General features: G+C 40.6%; 1 protein-coding gene across 1 annotated transcript in view; it reads right to left on the reverse strand.

The window, feature by feature from the left end:
- The window catches only part of DSCAM (DS cell adhesion molecule), a gene marked incomplete at both ends in the record, with an annotated part of 461,919 nt that overhangs the window by 167,191 nt on the left and 276,990 nt on the right, over positions 1–17,738 (reverse strand). Inside the window, 5 exons of the mRNA XM_084272693.1 lie at positions 1,080–1,355; positions 2,173–2,469; positions 4,971–5,246; positions 7,504–7,782; positions 13,952–14,098. Of these exons, the coding sequence (XP_084128819.1) occupies positions 1,080–1,355; positions 2,173–2,469; positions 4,971–5,246; positions 7,504–7,782; positions 13,952–14,098 (1,275 nt within the window). The remainder of the gene's footprint in view (positions 1–1,079; positions 1,356–2,172; positions 2,470–4,970; positions 5,247–7,503; positions 7,783–13,951; positions 14,099–17,738) is intronic.

Consider the following 17,738-nt stretch of genomic DNA (forward strand, 5'->3'; position numbering starts at 1 on the left):
CCAGTGCCCCTGATGGTCACAGTTGTGTGAGATGCCATGTCTTTCGCAGTCCAAATTGCTAGGGGTTTAGAGCTAATCCCCTAACCTCCTGAAATAATTAGCAATATCATGACTCCAGACTAAACCCAGGAAACAAGCAGAGCAGAAAGAAGGTATACGATCAGATGTGTGCAACAGTCATTTTAAGTTACTGTTCTCTCTATCTTATCTGAGAATCAACCTTCCTTCCTCTCCTCTCCCCCCACAAAATAACCCAGGAAAAGTTGCTAAGAACTTCAGGAACAGTTAAATTATACCTCAATTCTTCCCACAGGTTCACATGAAGTGCGCTATTTAGTGGCCCCATTGCTCAAAGCGAGGTGCTACTGCAATCAGGTTTTCTGTCTTTTGTGTCCTTGTGAATAGGTCTGAACATTGGCAATACCAGAATAGTCAGAACACAATGCTAAAAAATTCCTATTCTCACTTATTGCTGAAGTCTTTCAGGGACATCTGAACATCCTTGTTGGGGACTATTTGAATAGATTTAAGCATCATATTAGAATTTCAAGTCACATTTATTTACAGTGCTACCTTTCTAAGCATCAAGAGCACTCAGAAAAGCACACTTAATAAGAGGAAAGCAAGGTTAATGCTTTTAGTTCCTGACTCTGCTTATTGGCAGAAATGCACACATTAAACTTCCCGTCTTATTTTTTAAAAACTGGAAAGTCAGTGTCAAATGAAAATGTGAACTTTGCCATCCAGCAGAGAAAGTCACCAGTGAAATTTAGGAGACAAACCATTAATCTACTGATTTAGTTGTTGTAATGAAAACTGCTCATAGAAAGCTTGCTTCTGCAAGGCTTCCACTTAGAAATGCTTTGCTAGTTTAATGAAGGAGGGTAAAAGTCAAGAGAGAACAAGACACAGTGACTGATTAGCATCTATGTCATCATTAAAAATAAACACAAATCTGGATTAACCTTCTTAAGTGTTTGTTATGCAGCTGCCAGGACAATCCTACGTGTGCAAATCTGCATTTCTATAAATGACACATCGGCCATTAGCTTGGCTCTAGTTTTCCAAGTTAACCTCACCTTTTACTGTCACGTGCACGCTCTGGCTGGTGGACAGCTGGGGTTGAACAAGGACGTTGCACGTGTATTCACCCTCGTCTACCTCCTTCTGCACATCTGAAAGCTTCAGTGTCCCGTTGTTCTCAAACGCCACTTGGCGATGGTTGAATGGCAGCAGGTTAGAGTTCTTGTACCACTTGATGGAGTAATACGGGTAGCCGATCACACGGCAGTGGATGTAGGTGTCCCGTCCAGCTATTGCTGTGATGTTCTTCATTGGTCGAATGCTTGCTGGCCCTGGAAAGGTAAAAAGAAACTCTTGAAAACAATTTAAAGGCATTTTTGCTTGGGAAAACATGCACATAACTTTTCCTGAGTATACAAATGTTAACGACATTTACAGATGCAGCTTGCACGACACTTCTTAGCATTTGACAGTTTTTCCTTTTAAGACCTACTTAAGCAGTTTCCCTAATCTTTATATGCTCTAGTTTTTCCCTCACCCTGCAGCATACATACTAACTATGTGGGGGTATATGTTTGCATTATCCAACACTTGCCTGATAAAATCTTTTCTGCATTACAAATTAAAAGGCTGAGGATGATTTAATTAATGTGAAATACCAAAACTGATCGGAAGCTAGAATCCTGTAACACAGGAGAACACTGACAAAGTTAGCTTTTATTTTTGACGTATATAAAGTATAATACCATGAGGATGGGTATTATGCCATGTAGAGCTAGAAATGCAAGCTAAAGTACTGTTTACGTGAATAATTACAATGAATGTTGGACAAGTAAAGGAGGAAAGGAAAAGGAAAAAGAAAAAACCTCATGCACAGCAGAATTAAATAAACTGAACTAACAGAGATGAGTATAGGAAAAATACACTATAGAACACAAGCCAAAGGGTTCTTCCAACATTTAACCATACCATACACTTTCTAGATGGGGCTGGAGAGGCAGGGTGGGAAAAGAGAGCGGGGAAGAAAAGGAGAGGAAAAACAGTAAGTTGGTTTTGGCATTCCAAGACTCATTTCATCACATGCAACAATCTTCTTCTCCACTACAATGAGTTATGTGTGTTTTTTTGAGGAGCTGATTTGACAAGCACCTCTTACGTTTATTCGAGCCTGGTACAGGACGACTCCAGCAGAGTTGTTGGCAGTACAGCGATAAACTCCACCATCTCGAACCTGAGTGTTAGAGATATTCAGGTAACTGACCACGTTGCCTTCAGAGGTGATAATCTGGCTGATACGATGACTGCCATCCTTAACAATGGGATCTTCGTCCAGTGTCCAAGTGATTGTAGGCAGAGGAGTCCCCTTCACGTTGCACATGAGAGAGACTGGCTCTGCTGGACTCACCACTTTCTCACTGAAGGCAGAAATAATTTTGGGAGTTCCATCTGCCAAGGGAAAGAAAAGCAAGAGAATAGTACTTGCATGCTGTCAAGCTGTTCCCTCTATCCTGAAGCCTATCACATGAGCCAAGATCTTTTTTAGAAGACATGTAAACAATTGTTCTCCAGGATGTAACTCTAATTACTGAGAGAGGAAAACAAATTTTCTAGTGGAGTACTTAAATGATCCTTTGCTTACTGCAGGTTTCTTCTTCATCTTCTAAGAAACCTGTTACTTATCCCTGCTGAAAGAAAACCACTTGAATAGATGCACCAGGACTCTGCGCAACTATATGAACTGTCAGGTTCTTGTAGAAAAATGCTCAAGCCATACACAATTAATTGCAAAAGACATACAGCAAAACCTCAACACATTTGGAATTTTTCTTCTCCTGGTAGATTTCAGCTCCTCAGAAAGCCAAGGACAAATCCTGTTGGCAAGAGGCAGGCATAACTTGCATAAGCTAATTTCACATAGCTGTGCCAATGCAGCTTAGTCCCGACACACAATACGCCATTTAGAGAAGTATTAAATTAAGCTTTTCTGAATACAGACTGCCAATAATAAATGGTGATGCCAATTTCTTCTTGTAGCCATTTTATGCTACAGATAAATATTCCTCTGAAATGAGAGTGTTCAAATGCATTCTCTTGTGATCTGTGTCACAATTTGCTCAGCCTCTACCAGACAAGTGAATAAAGAGAATCGATGGAGACACAAAGTTCAAGGTTCTAAGTAGGGAACAGGATTAAATGACCACCTATCCAGTGAGTTCAGAGGGGTAACATTTAGGAGTGCCGACACTCAGCTATTAGTTAGGAGAGATCATGCAATGTATATTTGTTCTCCTTTCAAAATCATACTTTCAAAGCTTTATCTAGAAGGAATTTCAGTGTAATTGGGAGCAAAAGGCCATACACCAAAAGCAGTATGCAGAACACAGGAAGCAATCCAGTCCAAAGTTTGAACAACTACACTGTAAGCTACTGCCTGGTTTTAAAGAGACGAGTGGCAAGTCAGCTAACTAAATTCAGCATTACTAAGTATGAGCACCTGCAAGAAACAGAAGGAAAAGGTGCCTCGTCACCTAGAGGAGGGCCACGCACTTGAAAGCTCACCTTGAACCAAAGCCCTTTCAGGACAGCTCCTTTCAGTGTTGCACTGGACAGAGGGTGTCAGTACAGGACTGACAAGTCTCATGATCTGTGTGATGCGCTACTTGTTTGTTCACACTAATACTGTCTCTTTGTGTATGCTCTGCTGTGCATTACCCATCCGTTCGGGAGGCTTGAACCATGATGTCTGCCCTGGAAATCAGGATTCTTACCTTGCAATTTCAGTGCAAGCTCGCCCAGGAAACTGAGGGAACTAGCATGATGTGTGCAAAATTCCCCATGAAACATGCTGAATCACAGCAGAATTAAAAACAGGGCTGCAAAACTCCCTTGCTTGCCCCTTAGTTAAAAGTATAAGGCACTGCCACTCTCAGACAGCTGAAAGAACTCAGCATCCCTGGAGGAGCATTTGATTTGATATGATTTCATAATTTTCTCCTCTTCCCTCCTTTTTCTTTCATTTCTGTCCCACTAGTTGTGTGACAGAGTTCTAATTCATATATTTTCATCTCTGACTCTCTTCCTTTCCTTTGCCACGTATTAGATACCGTCATTCCTCAGAAAACAAAACAGTAACAAAAAAGCACTTTTTTTTATCCTGAAAAAAGTTGACATAGGACCAATACAGCTGTGAGTGTGCACACTATGTACCTCTGCCACCCCTCCTCTTTTTTTCTTTTAATTCAAGTGACAGGCTTTTTTTGGAGATGAAAGCAGACATTATTTTCCCAGTGAGACCCAAGTGTCTTTGAAATCTTTCCTGCTGTTGCTCTCTGATAACCTGCACTCTCTCGACATCATGATAGATTATCAATATGCTCTTTAGGCTTTCTCAGTCACAGGAGATGGTTGCCGAGGTAACTCGGGCCAGGCAGGTAATCTCTTCCTTTTCTAAAAAGACTCTAAAAATAGTGTCCATGCCATGACTGCACTACAGCCTCATTAGTGAACTGGCTCTGTACAAATTGATTATTTTTCTCACTTGACTATCATGTGGAACATGGTGTCAGTTAGTTAAGATGATGTCCAAGTCTTCAACCAATACACCCAAGCAGAAAAGTCATGCCCAGAAGGAGATGTTTGGATGTGAATAGAAACCACTTCTCTCATATCCTGCTGATAGCTAATGTAAAAAATCAGCACTGCTGACACCCATGGGGAAAAAAGAGAGAGAGAGGCTGGAAGGACTGCTCAGTAGGGATTTTTCCTTTAAAATAATTTTTTTCATGCCATTAGCTTTTGCTCAGAGTGGGGTGCAATAAACCCCACCGGCAGGTCATAAGTACCCTCTTCTCTTGTATAAGATCTGCTATCCCCCATTTTACAACAATGATGCCAAAGATGACATCTGTATTATGGAGACCAGAATTGCTCAACAGGAAGCGACTGACCTTCTAGCACCACCTGAACGTAGTCTTGAGCAGACATCTTGTCCTTGCGCACAAAGCACTGGTATGCTCCACCATCACTCTTGGCCATGCCGTCCATAATAAGGTTCTCCCGGTTGACACCAGTGATCCGGACATTATTACCAGGGTTGATGATTTCACCATTACGATACCAGGAGAGCTCCTGGTCCTCAGTACCCGTCACACTGCAGGACAAGGACACTTGACTACCAACACTGCTTTTTACTTTCCGTGGGCTAATCGTGGCTTTTAGTTGTTCTGAAGATTTAAATAAAAATAAGGGAGAGGGAAAGTGAAACAAAGAACATCAAGTGTGTGCAAGTGGCATTCATGTGCAAGTAGCAAATTAATTCTCTGTTAAGGAGAACAAGAAAAATCACAGCCCTTCTGAAAAAAAACAAACATAAACAGATGACTATTTGCTCTGAACAAGAATTTTGGTCACCAGCATCCATGACACAAAACATAGATCTATAGGGATAACTTATTTAAATGCAATATAATCCTCTAGAACATGCCTAAATGTACAGTAGAAGCAGATCTACTGAGCAACACCATTGGTATTGAGGGCATAGCAATGGCACTACACATGTTTTAGGAGGGTAGAACGTTACTTCAGATTAATTTGGCTGGGACATTTGAACTGATGAATTAGATTCATTCCTAACGCACATCCTCCAGTTTAATTTCCTGCAAAAGGAACCTATTTCACGTATTTCAAAACTACTCTGTGATGAGAACAAATGAAATAAATGTTGATAACCAGGAGATTAGCTTTTCAGAGTGGAAGATCTCCACTAATATGTTAATACAGGTGCACCCATAGATATTTGTAGGATCTGTCTACATGTGTTTCTGAGGGAGAGGGGTATCACTAAATTTTCTGCTTCAACATGTGAAGACTACAATATTTTCAAATCACCCTTAAAAAACAGTAGGATGTAGGTAATACAGTTTTATATTCTAAAAATAAAAAAAATAAAAAAAAAGAAGAGTATGAACAGTGTTTAAAAAAAGTAATAAACTCAAATGCAAAGATAACAACCTTGATCCTGTGTCCTAACAGTTTCCAGTATTACTGAATGGAAATCTCATCTCATGCTTTGATATTTTGATTTTACTTCCTAATAAAGATAAGGGACTACTATCAACAACGATGCCATCTCATGTCTGGTATTAATACTTACCAACCAATTTAATTTTTCCAGCTTGTATGCATGCATATGCACACGTATACATAAAATTTTCCTCAGCTAACTCAATTCACTTTACAGAACATTTTGTAACACACAGGATGGAATAAATCTTTGGTGACCCATTGGACACACAGGCTTGGAAAATAACACACAGATCAGTGGCCTCAGTCATTCTGGATTGCCTGCATGTGTATAACACACCTTTCCTCTACAGTGATCCAGAGGAACAGTTAATCTGTGCTCACATGCATGTTACATGTCACTGAGTATTTCCATGTTTCCTATCGGAAGGACCACAAAGGCTCAAAACTACCAAGGACACCTAAAACAAAATAGACACACTCAAGTGCACCATCTCAGACCCATGATGATGCAAGAAAGTGAACCACATCCTCCATTTCAGTGGAGGATAAAGCCCTTTGCCCAGCAGTTTCTTCCTGCCAACCTGATCTACAAGATATCTACTGGCTCTTTGGTAACCAAGTCCCTAAGTAAAATGTATCACCAGGCACAGGGGATACTTTTGGTACCACTGACGATACCATTACATCATGTTTCTGGAAGTGTTGACATTTTATCATACAATACAGACAGAATTCAATTAGTTCTTAAGAATACATTTAGAAGCAAAGCTCCTCTGTCCTCACAAATTACTCATCTTTGATCTCAGTTTTATTTTGCCCAAATAAATGCTGTGTAATTATTTGTGAAGACATTTCTATGGCCTGAACTGTTCACAAACTTCTCCCTTTTCAGTTTGCTAGTCATGCTCTATAGGTGGAAATGTTAGTTCACAAAACATGATTTCTATTCCAGGAAATAATCTTTTTTTTTTTTTTTTTAACAATAGAAGAATAACACTTTTCCAGTGCAATGCTTCTGAGTAATAATTATCTTTGTAGAATTTGTGAAACATTCAGAATATTCACACATGAATACTCAACTGAGGGGAGGTATGAGTATTCAATATTACCGAACAGCATGAGTCATGGCAATGAGAGTTTGGCAGCTTTATTCATGAGAACATTTGCAATTTCTTTTTAAGCATCCAATTCAAGCTTCTAAATTACATATCCTCCATGTGATAAATTATATAGCAACATTATAAATTGCATCTATTTGCACTTCTGATCGCTCAATTGTCCAAGGAAATCATCTCCACAGAGCCTACTTTCTGTTGTTCCACAACTCTGAGAAGTTTAAGCATTGCTAAAATAAAGCAACAAAACGGACGGTACAGCAAGATGCAGTAACATCTTCCTTGCTGCTCATACCAAAGCAAGAAGTAGCCCAAGAGCTGAGCTCAGTTCAGGACTTACGTTTTACATACAGTCGCCCTATCATCTCAGCAGTCCCATAGTTGTTCCACACCTCGCAGACGTAGTTGCCTGAGTCCGAGGGACGCGTGTTCTCGATCAGCAGACCTGTAACTGTCTGCCGAAACCTGCTGTCAGGCTCCCAGGGAACGTTGTCCTTCAGCCAACGGTACTTTGGTGCGGGGTGCCCTGATGCTTTGCAAGGCAGCTCCACTCGCTGTCCTGCCATGGCTTTACGGTGGTCAAACCCATCTAGAATAGATGGAGCTGAATTCGCTGGATCTGAAAAAAAAGATCCAGAAAACAATGTACATTTTCAATGGGAGCATTAAAATTCTTTCATTCATTGAGCAATAGGCCAATGTTTTTTCTTCTGCATTTCTGACTCACAAGCCCTGTGTTTTATGTACTATAGTTTGCTACACTGACCCAGCCATCAGTTTGGAGTATCTCAGTAGTGCTGGCTGGGATCCAGCAGTATGTACTACTGAAGCATCTCATGACTACTTGGAAATCATCTCACTGGATTGTTTCCAGGTGGCAACCATTTCTCTGGTCATCCTTGATGTTCCCTATCAGAATAGTGGAGAGCCAGAAATGAGTTGCCATAAAAATTATTACTGTTATCCCTGCAGTACTTAACTAGAATGAAGCCAACACATGCTTCTCAGTGGTCTGAAGGCTTTGAATTAAAGGAACAATTTATTTCCATGTCAGGAAAGAAATGGGCAAATACACAGGAAATTCTGTCTGCAGTCTAACTGAACAACAAGCCTTCCTCTTTGGAAAAAGAACTTAATGTGACAAGACCAACATAGAATTTAAAACACTTTCTGTGATCAACTTACTAAGAAAAGCATCTCTCAGACTGCACACTTATGTTGCACCTGGCATATATTTATGTATCTCACAGAAGAGTGGCAGAGTGCCTTCACCAGAGTTGCGTGTACCCCACACCACTCTGTGATAGCACTCCATTTTGCCATTCCTACAGCTTTTTAAGTTTGAAAGCTTCTGGAGGAAAAGGATGATGTAACCTACAGCCTTAGGCAGCATGATGAAAGCCCATCCTGGAGCTATTGCCACATAAATACTGAAAAATAAATAAACAAATACTCATCTAAGTGTTTTCTTATCATATGCACCCACTTTGCTAAGGCTTCTGTTTCACCAAGACACTCTGCATACTGATAGAATCCTTTTACTTCTACGTGACACCTCAATCTCTTTTTGGGTATATCCACATCATAGTTGCCTGGGTGTAGGTGTGATTGCAACCATTTTGACATTTTCAAGTGGTCTTTGACTTAGCTAGCTCAGCTACTGCTTGCAGCACACCTGTGGCAGGTTTCTGTTAGGAGCTGGAGAGATTAAAGCTGCAGTTCATGCTGAATTTGTGCCACTTGTGATAGTGTAATCAGTTCCTGAACTAGTGAGTTTAAATTAGCTTAGATATACCTTCATGAACTGCATCCCCACCTGGGATGGTACCCTTAAGAGCAAACAGCTAGAGGCACTATGCAAATTATATTATCAATCCAGAAATTAAAATTGTGATGGTAAACAAATAGGCTAAGTAAATTTTAAGTGAATAGCCAGATAGAACCCTACTCATCAAATTCAATCAAAGATGACCACAGAGGTTTTTCTGCTTCCTAGGTGCCAGAAAAAAGTTGAGATACTGAAGGCAAAACCACACTGAGTGTACACCAACTTACTGTCTGTCTCATTAGAATCATGTCAGACAGTAGTTAAACAAATTATTTTGGATGCATCAGTATCCTCAAGGTCTGTATTTGGCATCAAGATGGACTATATTTTTGAGCTTCCCATGCTGTTTATGTCTGGCTTAGTGAAAGCACAATCTGCCAGGATGCTATTGTGAAGGACAGTGTCAATTTGACTAACTGATTAGCCAGCTCTTTTCTTGCCTTTTGGGTCATCAGGCCTCTATGTTTTTAGTGCACAGATTCTTTTCTGCAGCCTGAGTAATTAAGTCAGTAAAAAAATAAGCATGTGAGAAATGACAGCTGGCTTTTAGGAAGGTTACATCTACATGAAATCAATTTCTTCAACTGAAAGTAATAATTAAATAGTTAAAAAGTAGAGCTGACTTTTAAAGATACTGTTGTACATTCCTACTCAAAACTCACAGTAGCTTTGTATCTTCCCTGTATGTAAAAAGACTCTGCGAAGGATATATGTGGTCCCATTTGCAATCCTTTAAGTACAAAAATACTAAGTACTTCACAGACTTCGAAACAGGATGGTGTCCACCAGAGGAGGAATTCAAGTAATGGTAAGGAAAAGTGGCTAGTATCACACCCTGACAGCCTCCTAGTTTGCTGCTGGGAATCCTACACACTTTGATGCTGTCCCCAGGTTGTCTACCCCAGGTTCACTTCACTTTACTTTTTCCCTTCTCAAACTCAGATTTTGTAGGATCATCCTAGCCATGAGACCTATCCATAGAAGAGCTAAACCAGGATTTGTCTATGTACTGGACAAACCTTAGGCTAGTATATAGAGAAGATATTTAAAAATATTCAGGAATACACAAAATATGATTCCAGTGACCTGCTTTCTTGCACTCTGTACTTATATATTTAAACAGACAGTAAAAACATCTCTTTGGGATGTCCCTTGAACAGAGCTCCCACACAGAACATATTCTAGTTTAAAAAAAGAGAAAAGCACAAAAGAAACCCCAGGGTTTGTTTGCAATCACCTGCAATGAGGCAAATAATAAGTAATATAACCCAATTCCAGTATCTGCTATGGGCTCTTTTAAATTACTGTTTTATTATACTTTAACACTCAGCTGCAAATGACTTCTAGCAAGGACAAAGGCAGAAAAACGGAGACAAAATACACTTCTAAAAGATTCTACTTTGGATATTCTTTGAAGAACAGGGCAAGAAACTCCTTATGCTTTCAAAATCATAAGGAAATTTTTTAAGGTGGAGGTTAAAAAACAGTAAGGATTTTGAAAGCTGGGTTTCATGGCTAGACAAAAACAATGCTATAACAGGCAATACAGGAATATTCTGTAACACGTTAATGGCCTTGGGTTTAATTTTATTTAGAAAGGCCGCATGATTTCAAGGAGATGTTCTTACTGCAAATGAAATTTGGAACTTTCTTTTGGTCATGGTCATAGTAATTATTCACATGTGTATTTGATATTATATGCATGCTAGCTTTCTCTTTCAAACAATAACCAAGATTAATTTGTATTAAAAATGTGGCCAAGGGAATATGATTAATATCCACCACAAACTATTTCATCTGTAAATAAGCAAAGAATATGGATGTAAAAGGCAGGCAAAAATGCAGGTTTCATGCATGTAGAATTTTCACAAGTATATTCATGGATTCTCTGATGTCAGTTCTTAAAAGATTCATTATTTTAAAATATAAACTCCATTAAATTTAAAAAAAGTGTTAAAGAATTATTAAGAGACAAATCCTGCCCATAGTTGCTGCACTTGTTCAGTAGACCAACAGGACTAGAAATCAGAGCCCACTATAGCTCTAATACTGCAGAAGACACCAAACTGGGAGGAGCTGTTTACTCCATTGAGGGTGGAGAAGCCTTGCAGAGAGACCTGGACAGATGAGAGAGCTGGGCAATCACCAACAGCATGAAGTTTAACAAGGGCAAGTGCCAGATTCAGCACCTGGGAAGGGGCAACCCTGGCTGCACACACAGACTGGGGGATCAGGCGCTGGATGCCAGCCATGCTGAGAGGGATTTGGGGGTCTTAGTTAACAGTAAGTTCAACATGAGCCAGCAGTGTGCCCAGGCAGCCAGGAGGGCCAACCACATCCTGGGGTGCATCAAGCACTGCATGGCCAGCCGGTCCAGGGAGGGGATTGTCCCACTCTACACTGTGCTGGTGTGACCTCATCTTGAGCACTGGGTTCAGTTTTGGGCGCCACAGCACAAGAGCGACATAAAAATATTGGAGAGTGTCCAGAGAAGGGCAACAAGGATGGTGAAGGGTCTGGAGAGGAAATGTTACGAGGAGAAGCTGAAGTCCCTTGGTTTGTTCAGCTTGGACAAGAGGAGGCTGAAGGGGAGACCTCATCACGGTCTATGGCTTCCTGATGAGGGGGTGCAAAGGGGCAGATGCTGATCTCCTCTCTGTGGTGACCAGTGGTAGAACCCAAGGGAATGGCATGAAGCTGTGACAGAGGAGGTTTAGGCTGGATATTAGGAAGAGGTTCTTTACTGAGGGGGTGTTTGGGCACTGGAACAGGCTCCCCAGGGGAGTGGTCACAGCACTGAGCATGACCGAGTTCAAGAAGTGCCTGGATGATAGCCTCAGTCACATGCTCTGACTTGGCTGGCCCTGTGCAGAGCCAGGAGTTGGACTTGATGATCCTTATGGGTCCCTTCCAACTCAGGATATTCTATGGTTTTGTAATAGAGAATAATTAACCCTGATTAATTAAAAAAGCCAGCTATTGCACACAGGTAAAATTTCCTATTTTGATTTGGTGTGTGAAGGAGAATAGAAAAGGGAGCTCCAGATAGAGCATGCCTTTTAGGGTACTTGCCCTGAATTACAAACAAGACAGAGCTTTAATTTTTTTCCCTTTTGTTCAGCAAAATAACTAGGAATTTTCCTGTGGTAACCAAGCTACAAGCCTGATTTTATTTATGTTACCACTAGCTCAGCCTTAGCATGATTTAATACGGAAACAGACCATATTATGGAGCCAGCTAGAAGAATAGGACCCTGCCTATCCTTATAAGAACAAAACAGGCAGATCATTGTGCTGGAAAGCTACTTCATCTGGCTGGGAAAAGCAGCAACAAATTTTACTCACAGAAGACACATACCAAAGAGAAAAACTTCTGGATCTGACTGGTAAGTGATTCTAAACCTGAACAATCATGCTATGTTTTTTATCATTAGTATGTTAAGTACTGACTTGTGTGCTCAGAGGGCTACAGAATCCTTCAGTAATGTCCATTTTGGAGGAGGGCAGGAAGTATGTTATTAATGCAAACCCATGTGCCCACTTCTGTCTCCCTTAGGGCTCTCGGATGAAGCATGGATAGCTGAGACCTAATCACTAGATTACTTTTTTTTTTTCCTAACAGAAAGACAAGAGGACAAGGTTAAAAGGAAAATGACCCCACTGACTGCTAGATTGTCAAGGTCACCACATCCTGACTGATCTTTAGGTTTAGGATCTCTAGACCAACTTAGTAACAGTGAAAAGGAGAAAAAACTCTATGGGGCTTTCAGTGGGATGGTGGGCATATCTTCTGTGAGGCAAAGATACAGGGAGCAAGAAGAGAGAGCCTGGGATACAGTCTCAGCTAGATCTATGGATTTGGGAACACAGTTGTGGATTTGCTCATATGGAAACATGGGGGAGAGTTACAGGAACGCAGCAAATGAACGAGAGGAAGGGGGGATAGAGCAGGTTAATCCAGGGAAGAGATGTTGAAGAGCAAGCAGCAAACCCAGGCCTGGGGTCTGCTCATCCTTCTCATTCACCTCACCCATAACTGGCACCTCCTCTCAGAGAGACAAAACAGGGAGAAGGTCGGATTGGAACAGCCTTGTACTGACAGCCCTATTTGGTGTCCATGTGTGGGGAACCCAACAGTAGTCCATAACACACACAGAGCAATCAGTACATGATTTACAATAAGAAGGAAAAGTTAAAATACCCCATCTACCTTCTCATCTTCCTACCTTCAGCACAAGGCCATTTGCCCTGGGAGTCTGAGCTCACCAGCTCACACTCCTGCCTGCCTGCAGCACCCAGGGTGGCCTGGGACAGGTCATGTACCCCTTCTGGCTAGAAATCCCTCCTGGAAGCAGGGGAAGATACTGTTGTCCCTGGAGAAAGAGTATGACAACTGAAAAGGAAAGTTGAAATGCACCTCAGCTAACCTGAGACTTCTGCTTCTGCAGGGGAAATAGCTACAGCTGAGCTGACTGTCCTGAGCTCCTGATAGAGGTAACAGAGAGAAATAGGCACTATGGGCTAATTCATCTCACCCCAAAGTGGGCATCTTAAGTAGGTCAGATAAACTACTCCTAAAAGTGATTCTCTCCTTCATTATAAAGGGAAGTTAAGGTGACTAGACACTTGCACTGCCCAAGTCTACTTTTAATGGGTTGAATCCCATCCATAGTGCTTTCATAAAGTACTCTAAACCTACTAAACAAATCACTTTACTAAATGCCAGTGCACCTTATAGGCTCTCTGGAAATATCTGATAAGAGATGAAAAACAGAAAAAGGGATTTTAACATGGGACATTTTATTTTGCAGCAGCAGCTCACAGCTGACGATTTATCTCTTCCATGTGGTAGGCGACTTGGTTGTAAGTGCACAGGGGGACAAGAACCCGCCTTGCCAGTTTAGCACGCTAGAGAGAGACATATGCAATACTTAATTTAACATGATATGTAAAGGAGCACCTGATACAAAAAGTCTTGCACTGTTGCTTTGTCGTGTTTCTCCAGTGTATCTGTGCCTTGTGATACATCGGTAGTTGTACAGCCCGTCTTCATTCTGTACGTCTAAAATATACAAGGCTCCCGTGGATGTGATGAGAAATCTAGGTCCTGAAAGACACAAGAATTTGCAGTGTTTAAAATATCTGGAGGTTGTTCCTGTGTTCTACTTGTTACCACTGGGGGTTGAGTTACACAGGCTGGAGGGTCCTGAAGAGCTATATATGAAAAACATCATGGTACATATGTACAGTTTTGATCACTTAGCATCTGTACAGTTGTCTCCATTCTGTTATAAACACATGTTCTACAAGCAAGGACATAAAAAAGCTAACATCTACATGCTACGTGTTTAATCTAAAGCTTTTCCCATATTACAATTAATGGAGATAATATTGTTAGAATGAATTGCCAACTTGGGCTTCACCTGGACACTGTTTCTGCTTAAAAAATACTGCGGTCTAAGCCATATATGGTTTTCTAAAACTTTTAAACCAGAGAAAATGTTAATATCTTCTTTTTTATGTCTTCTATTTTTTTCTCTAGCAGCTGGTAGCTCTTAACAATATGCATATCTGTACCTATGTATTATAAAATATACCTGGCTTCCAAATTAGGGGAGAATACACAAAGATGAAACCTATTATGAGCTGATATTCTCTAATATGCAGTAAGATATATTTCCTTTTCTTCAGAGGGCTATTTGAGCAATGACTTTTTAATAATTAAGTGCAGTCAGGGTGCTTGCTCACAAATACATCAGTGGGAAAGCAATCCAGCAGAGAAAAGCTAGAAAGGAAATGGTATCATTACAGAGTGCAATCTCCTTTAAACCATAATCTAAAAGAAAAGAAAAAAGAAAAAAAATTAACAGCCATTTAATGTCATAGGACAGGACTGACCCTTATTGCAGATTACTGAATAAAGCAACATCAGCCCACCTCTCTCATTCTTGTATGCATACTGAATTATAAAGTAACCACACTGATGACGTGTCTTGGCTGAGCCTGTTCTCCTGAGAGTCAAGACACAAGCACGGAAGCAGTTAGATCAGAACTATTTAAGGGCAAGAGCTGCGCAAGGGAAGGTGTGAAGGAGGACTGGATATCAAGAACTCTTCCTTCAGCCATGAGCAGCAGTATATTCCAGCCTAAGGGGGTTTACAGTTTAGTGAGGTTTCTTCTTGTACAGAGGCTATATTGACTTCATATGTCTCTGAAAATTTAATTGCTTGCATAGAAAAGGCTTGTGTTTCAACAGAAATTACTTATAAAGAAATGTACTGTTGAGTGTAGTAGGAAAAGCACCTCAATAAGCAACATTTCGGTTTCACAGCCAGGTGTCCGAAATATGGCATCAGAGAGGTTACAAGAGAAAAGCAAAGCTATCTTGCATCTTATATTTTAATGTTAGCTGTAATGTTTGGAGGAAATTATATGGAAAGTTAGTAAGTAAGTAAGATGAACCAATAAAGTATGTTTTACCTACCTTCTCACTTACTAATAAGTTATATATTTGGTAGTCAAAAAATAGTTTGGCTTTACCAAACATGCTAACAAATTTTTTTACAAATACCAGCCAGCTAACAGCTAGCAACATGCAACTGAAGAGCACAGTCTGCAAGCACGCTGGCAGGTGCCCATGACCCCCCTTAACAGTCACAGATTTATATGTTAACTGCTATCAGTCACACAGCCCAGCTCCAAAGCTGCAGCAAGAGTGAGTCCTGCCACCTCTTGGGGAGGCAGCCTTATAATGATGCATACAGAAGAGGTACTTCCCACTGGTCAGAGAACACTGGGGTTTCTTCTGGTTGATTCTCACACTGTAACTCCTACATATAATGTCATGTCCTATGCTGACTATTTCTTCCTTTTCATAGTCCCCAGTTACTTGGACATAAATACTTGTCCCATTCCACCCTACCTCCTCGTCACGTAGGAACTCAATACAATACCTGTACCCTTTAGCAAGGTTTACCTTTACTCCTAACTCTTGGATAGAAGGATATTTAGAATTCTGGTGTGAAAACCATGGGCTGTTTGACTTCTGGTGTCACATGCAGATTCTGCACTACTGAAATATTCATAAAGAAAATCTACTTTTACTAAGAAATACGTTCTGAGGACTACAGGTAATTAAAGCAAGTTGTCTCCCTTAGTCTATAGGCAGCATAAAATGACAGCTTCAGGGAATCACATTTAAGGACTTTACTTGGGGTTAATGATGGGTATGTAGCAACAGCAATCTCTTCTTGCTTCTGTTTCCAGCTGTGTGAGCATTAACCAGCTCTGTTTCAGACAGCGTAGCCAGTTCAGACGTATGCTTGCCCACAGCAGCAATGCCACTCGGCTGGCGGGGCTGTCTGGCTGCTGAACCAGCACTGTGTACACCATGCCGACCATGTCCTCTGCAGGCCGATCAAGACTTAGATCAGATTTTTTCAAGCTGGGATCCAACTCTGTTACTAAACTATGCAGGAGTGGATGGTGGTGGAGATGCTACACAGTTGCTATTACATCACAGGACAAGGAACCCATAAAAAGGTGTTAATTGGGAGCGTCAGGACCATTTTGGTCTTTCCAGTAAATCTGCACATCCTATGTTGTTCTGGTTTCAGCAGGGAGAGAGTTAAATGTCATGCAGGTGGAACCCAAACAGCTGAGAGCCAGAAACATGCTCCTTGTATAATGGCTTCATGTAGTTTTCTTTTATCAGAATCCAGTTTCACCTTTGCTAAACAAACATATTCCATTTCTACAAAGTCCCACTGTTGGAGACCACTAGTATGCACAAGTTTAAGATCATGAAAATGTGTTCAAAGTTTAAAAACTAGTTTCTTTCTCTATAATTTCTAAAGCTCTTGCTCTTTTCAGATCCTCGGCACAATTTTGAGATACAGTCTACACAGACCATCATTAATAAATAAATTTCTCTCTTGTCTTAGGATAAGCCTGAAGCAACTATCCCAGAAATTGTTAGAAGACCAAATTCAGAGCCTCCCTTAAAACCGTGGAAAGGTTGCTTCCTTGGTATTTCTACCTTGTACATGTTATTGCTGTTAACGCTTGCTCTGAAACTGAAACCAGGGAAACATGCTGAGTGGCTACTGCCAGGTTGAAGAACACATATAGATTTGTGGGGCTATTTCCCAGTCCCATAGTACTGATGTGTATTTGCAAATGAAGCCTTCCCTCAGTCCTGGAAGCGAGTTTCCTCAGATGCAGTTGTACACCTGGGTCAATGAGAGTGTGTGCCCTTATTAAAAGCCTGACACTTACTACACGAGGTTTGTGAAATCTGATCAGGGCCAAGCAGTTTTTCAGTATTCTCTTGCTATATTTTCTAGAGAAGTTATGAACATGCTTGAGCTACCTAACACTGCTTAGATCATCTTCCTGTTGGAAATTACTCAGGCAATTGTATAATAAAACCTTCACTTAAAGCATTATCTAGAGGTTTTTGCCTCACCCTCTTTAAAGATAGCTAAAAGTAAATAGTTATTGCCACACATCAGATGTTATCCCACAGTATACATTTCTCACCAACACACATTGTGTATAATTGCAGGGCTAAAGCTTTTCCTTTTCCTCTCTTCTTCTTAATATATTTTGCATACTTATGTAATGCTTTAATAACCAGCCCCTCCTTCTGCTGGAAAAACGTGAGACAGAAAAGATGACAGAAAAATAAAAGGGGAAATGCATGTAATTTCTGTCATCTTCTAAATGGAGAGCATTTTCATTAAAAC

The sequence above is a fragment of the Gallinula chloropus genome (assembly GCF_964237585.1).
Source record: "Gallinula chloropus genome assembly, chromosome: 1".
Lineage (NCBI taxonomy): Eukaryota > Metazoa > Chordata > Aves > Gruiformes > Rallidae > Gallinula > Gallinula chloropus.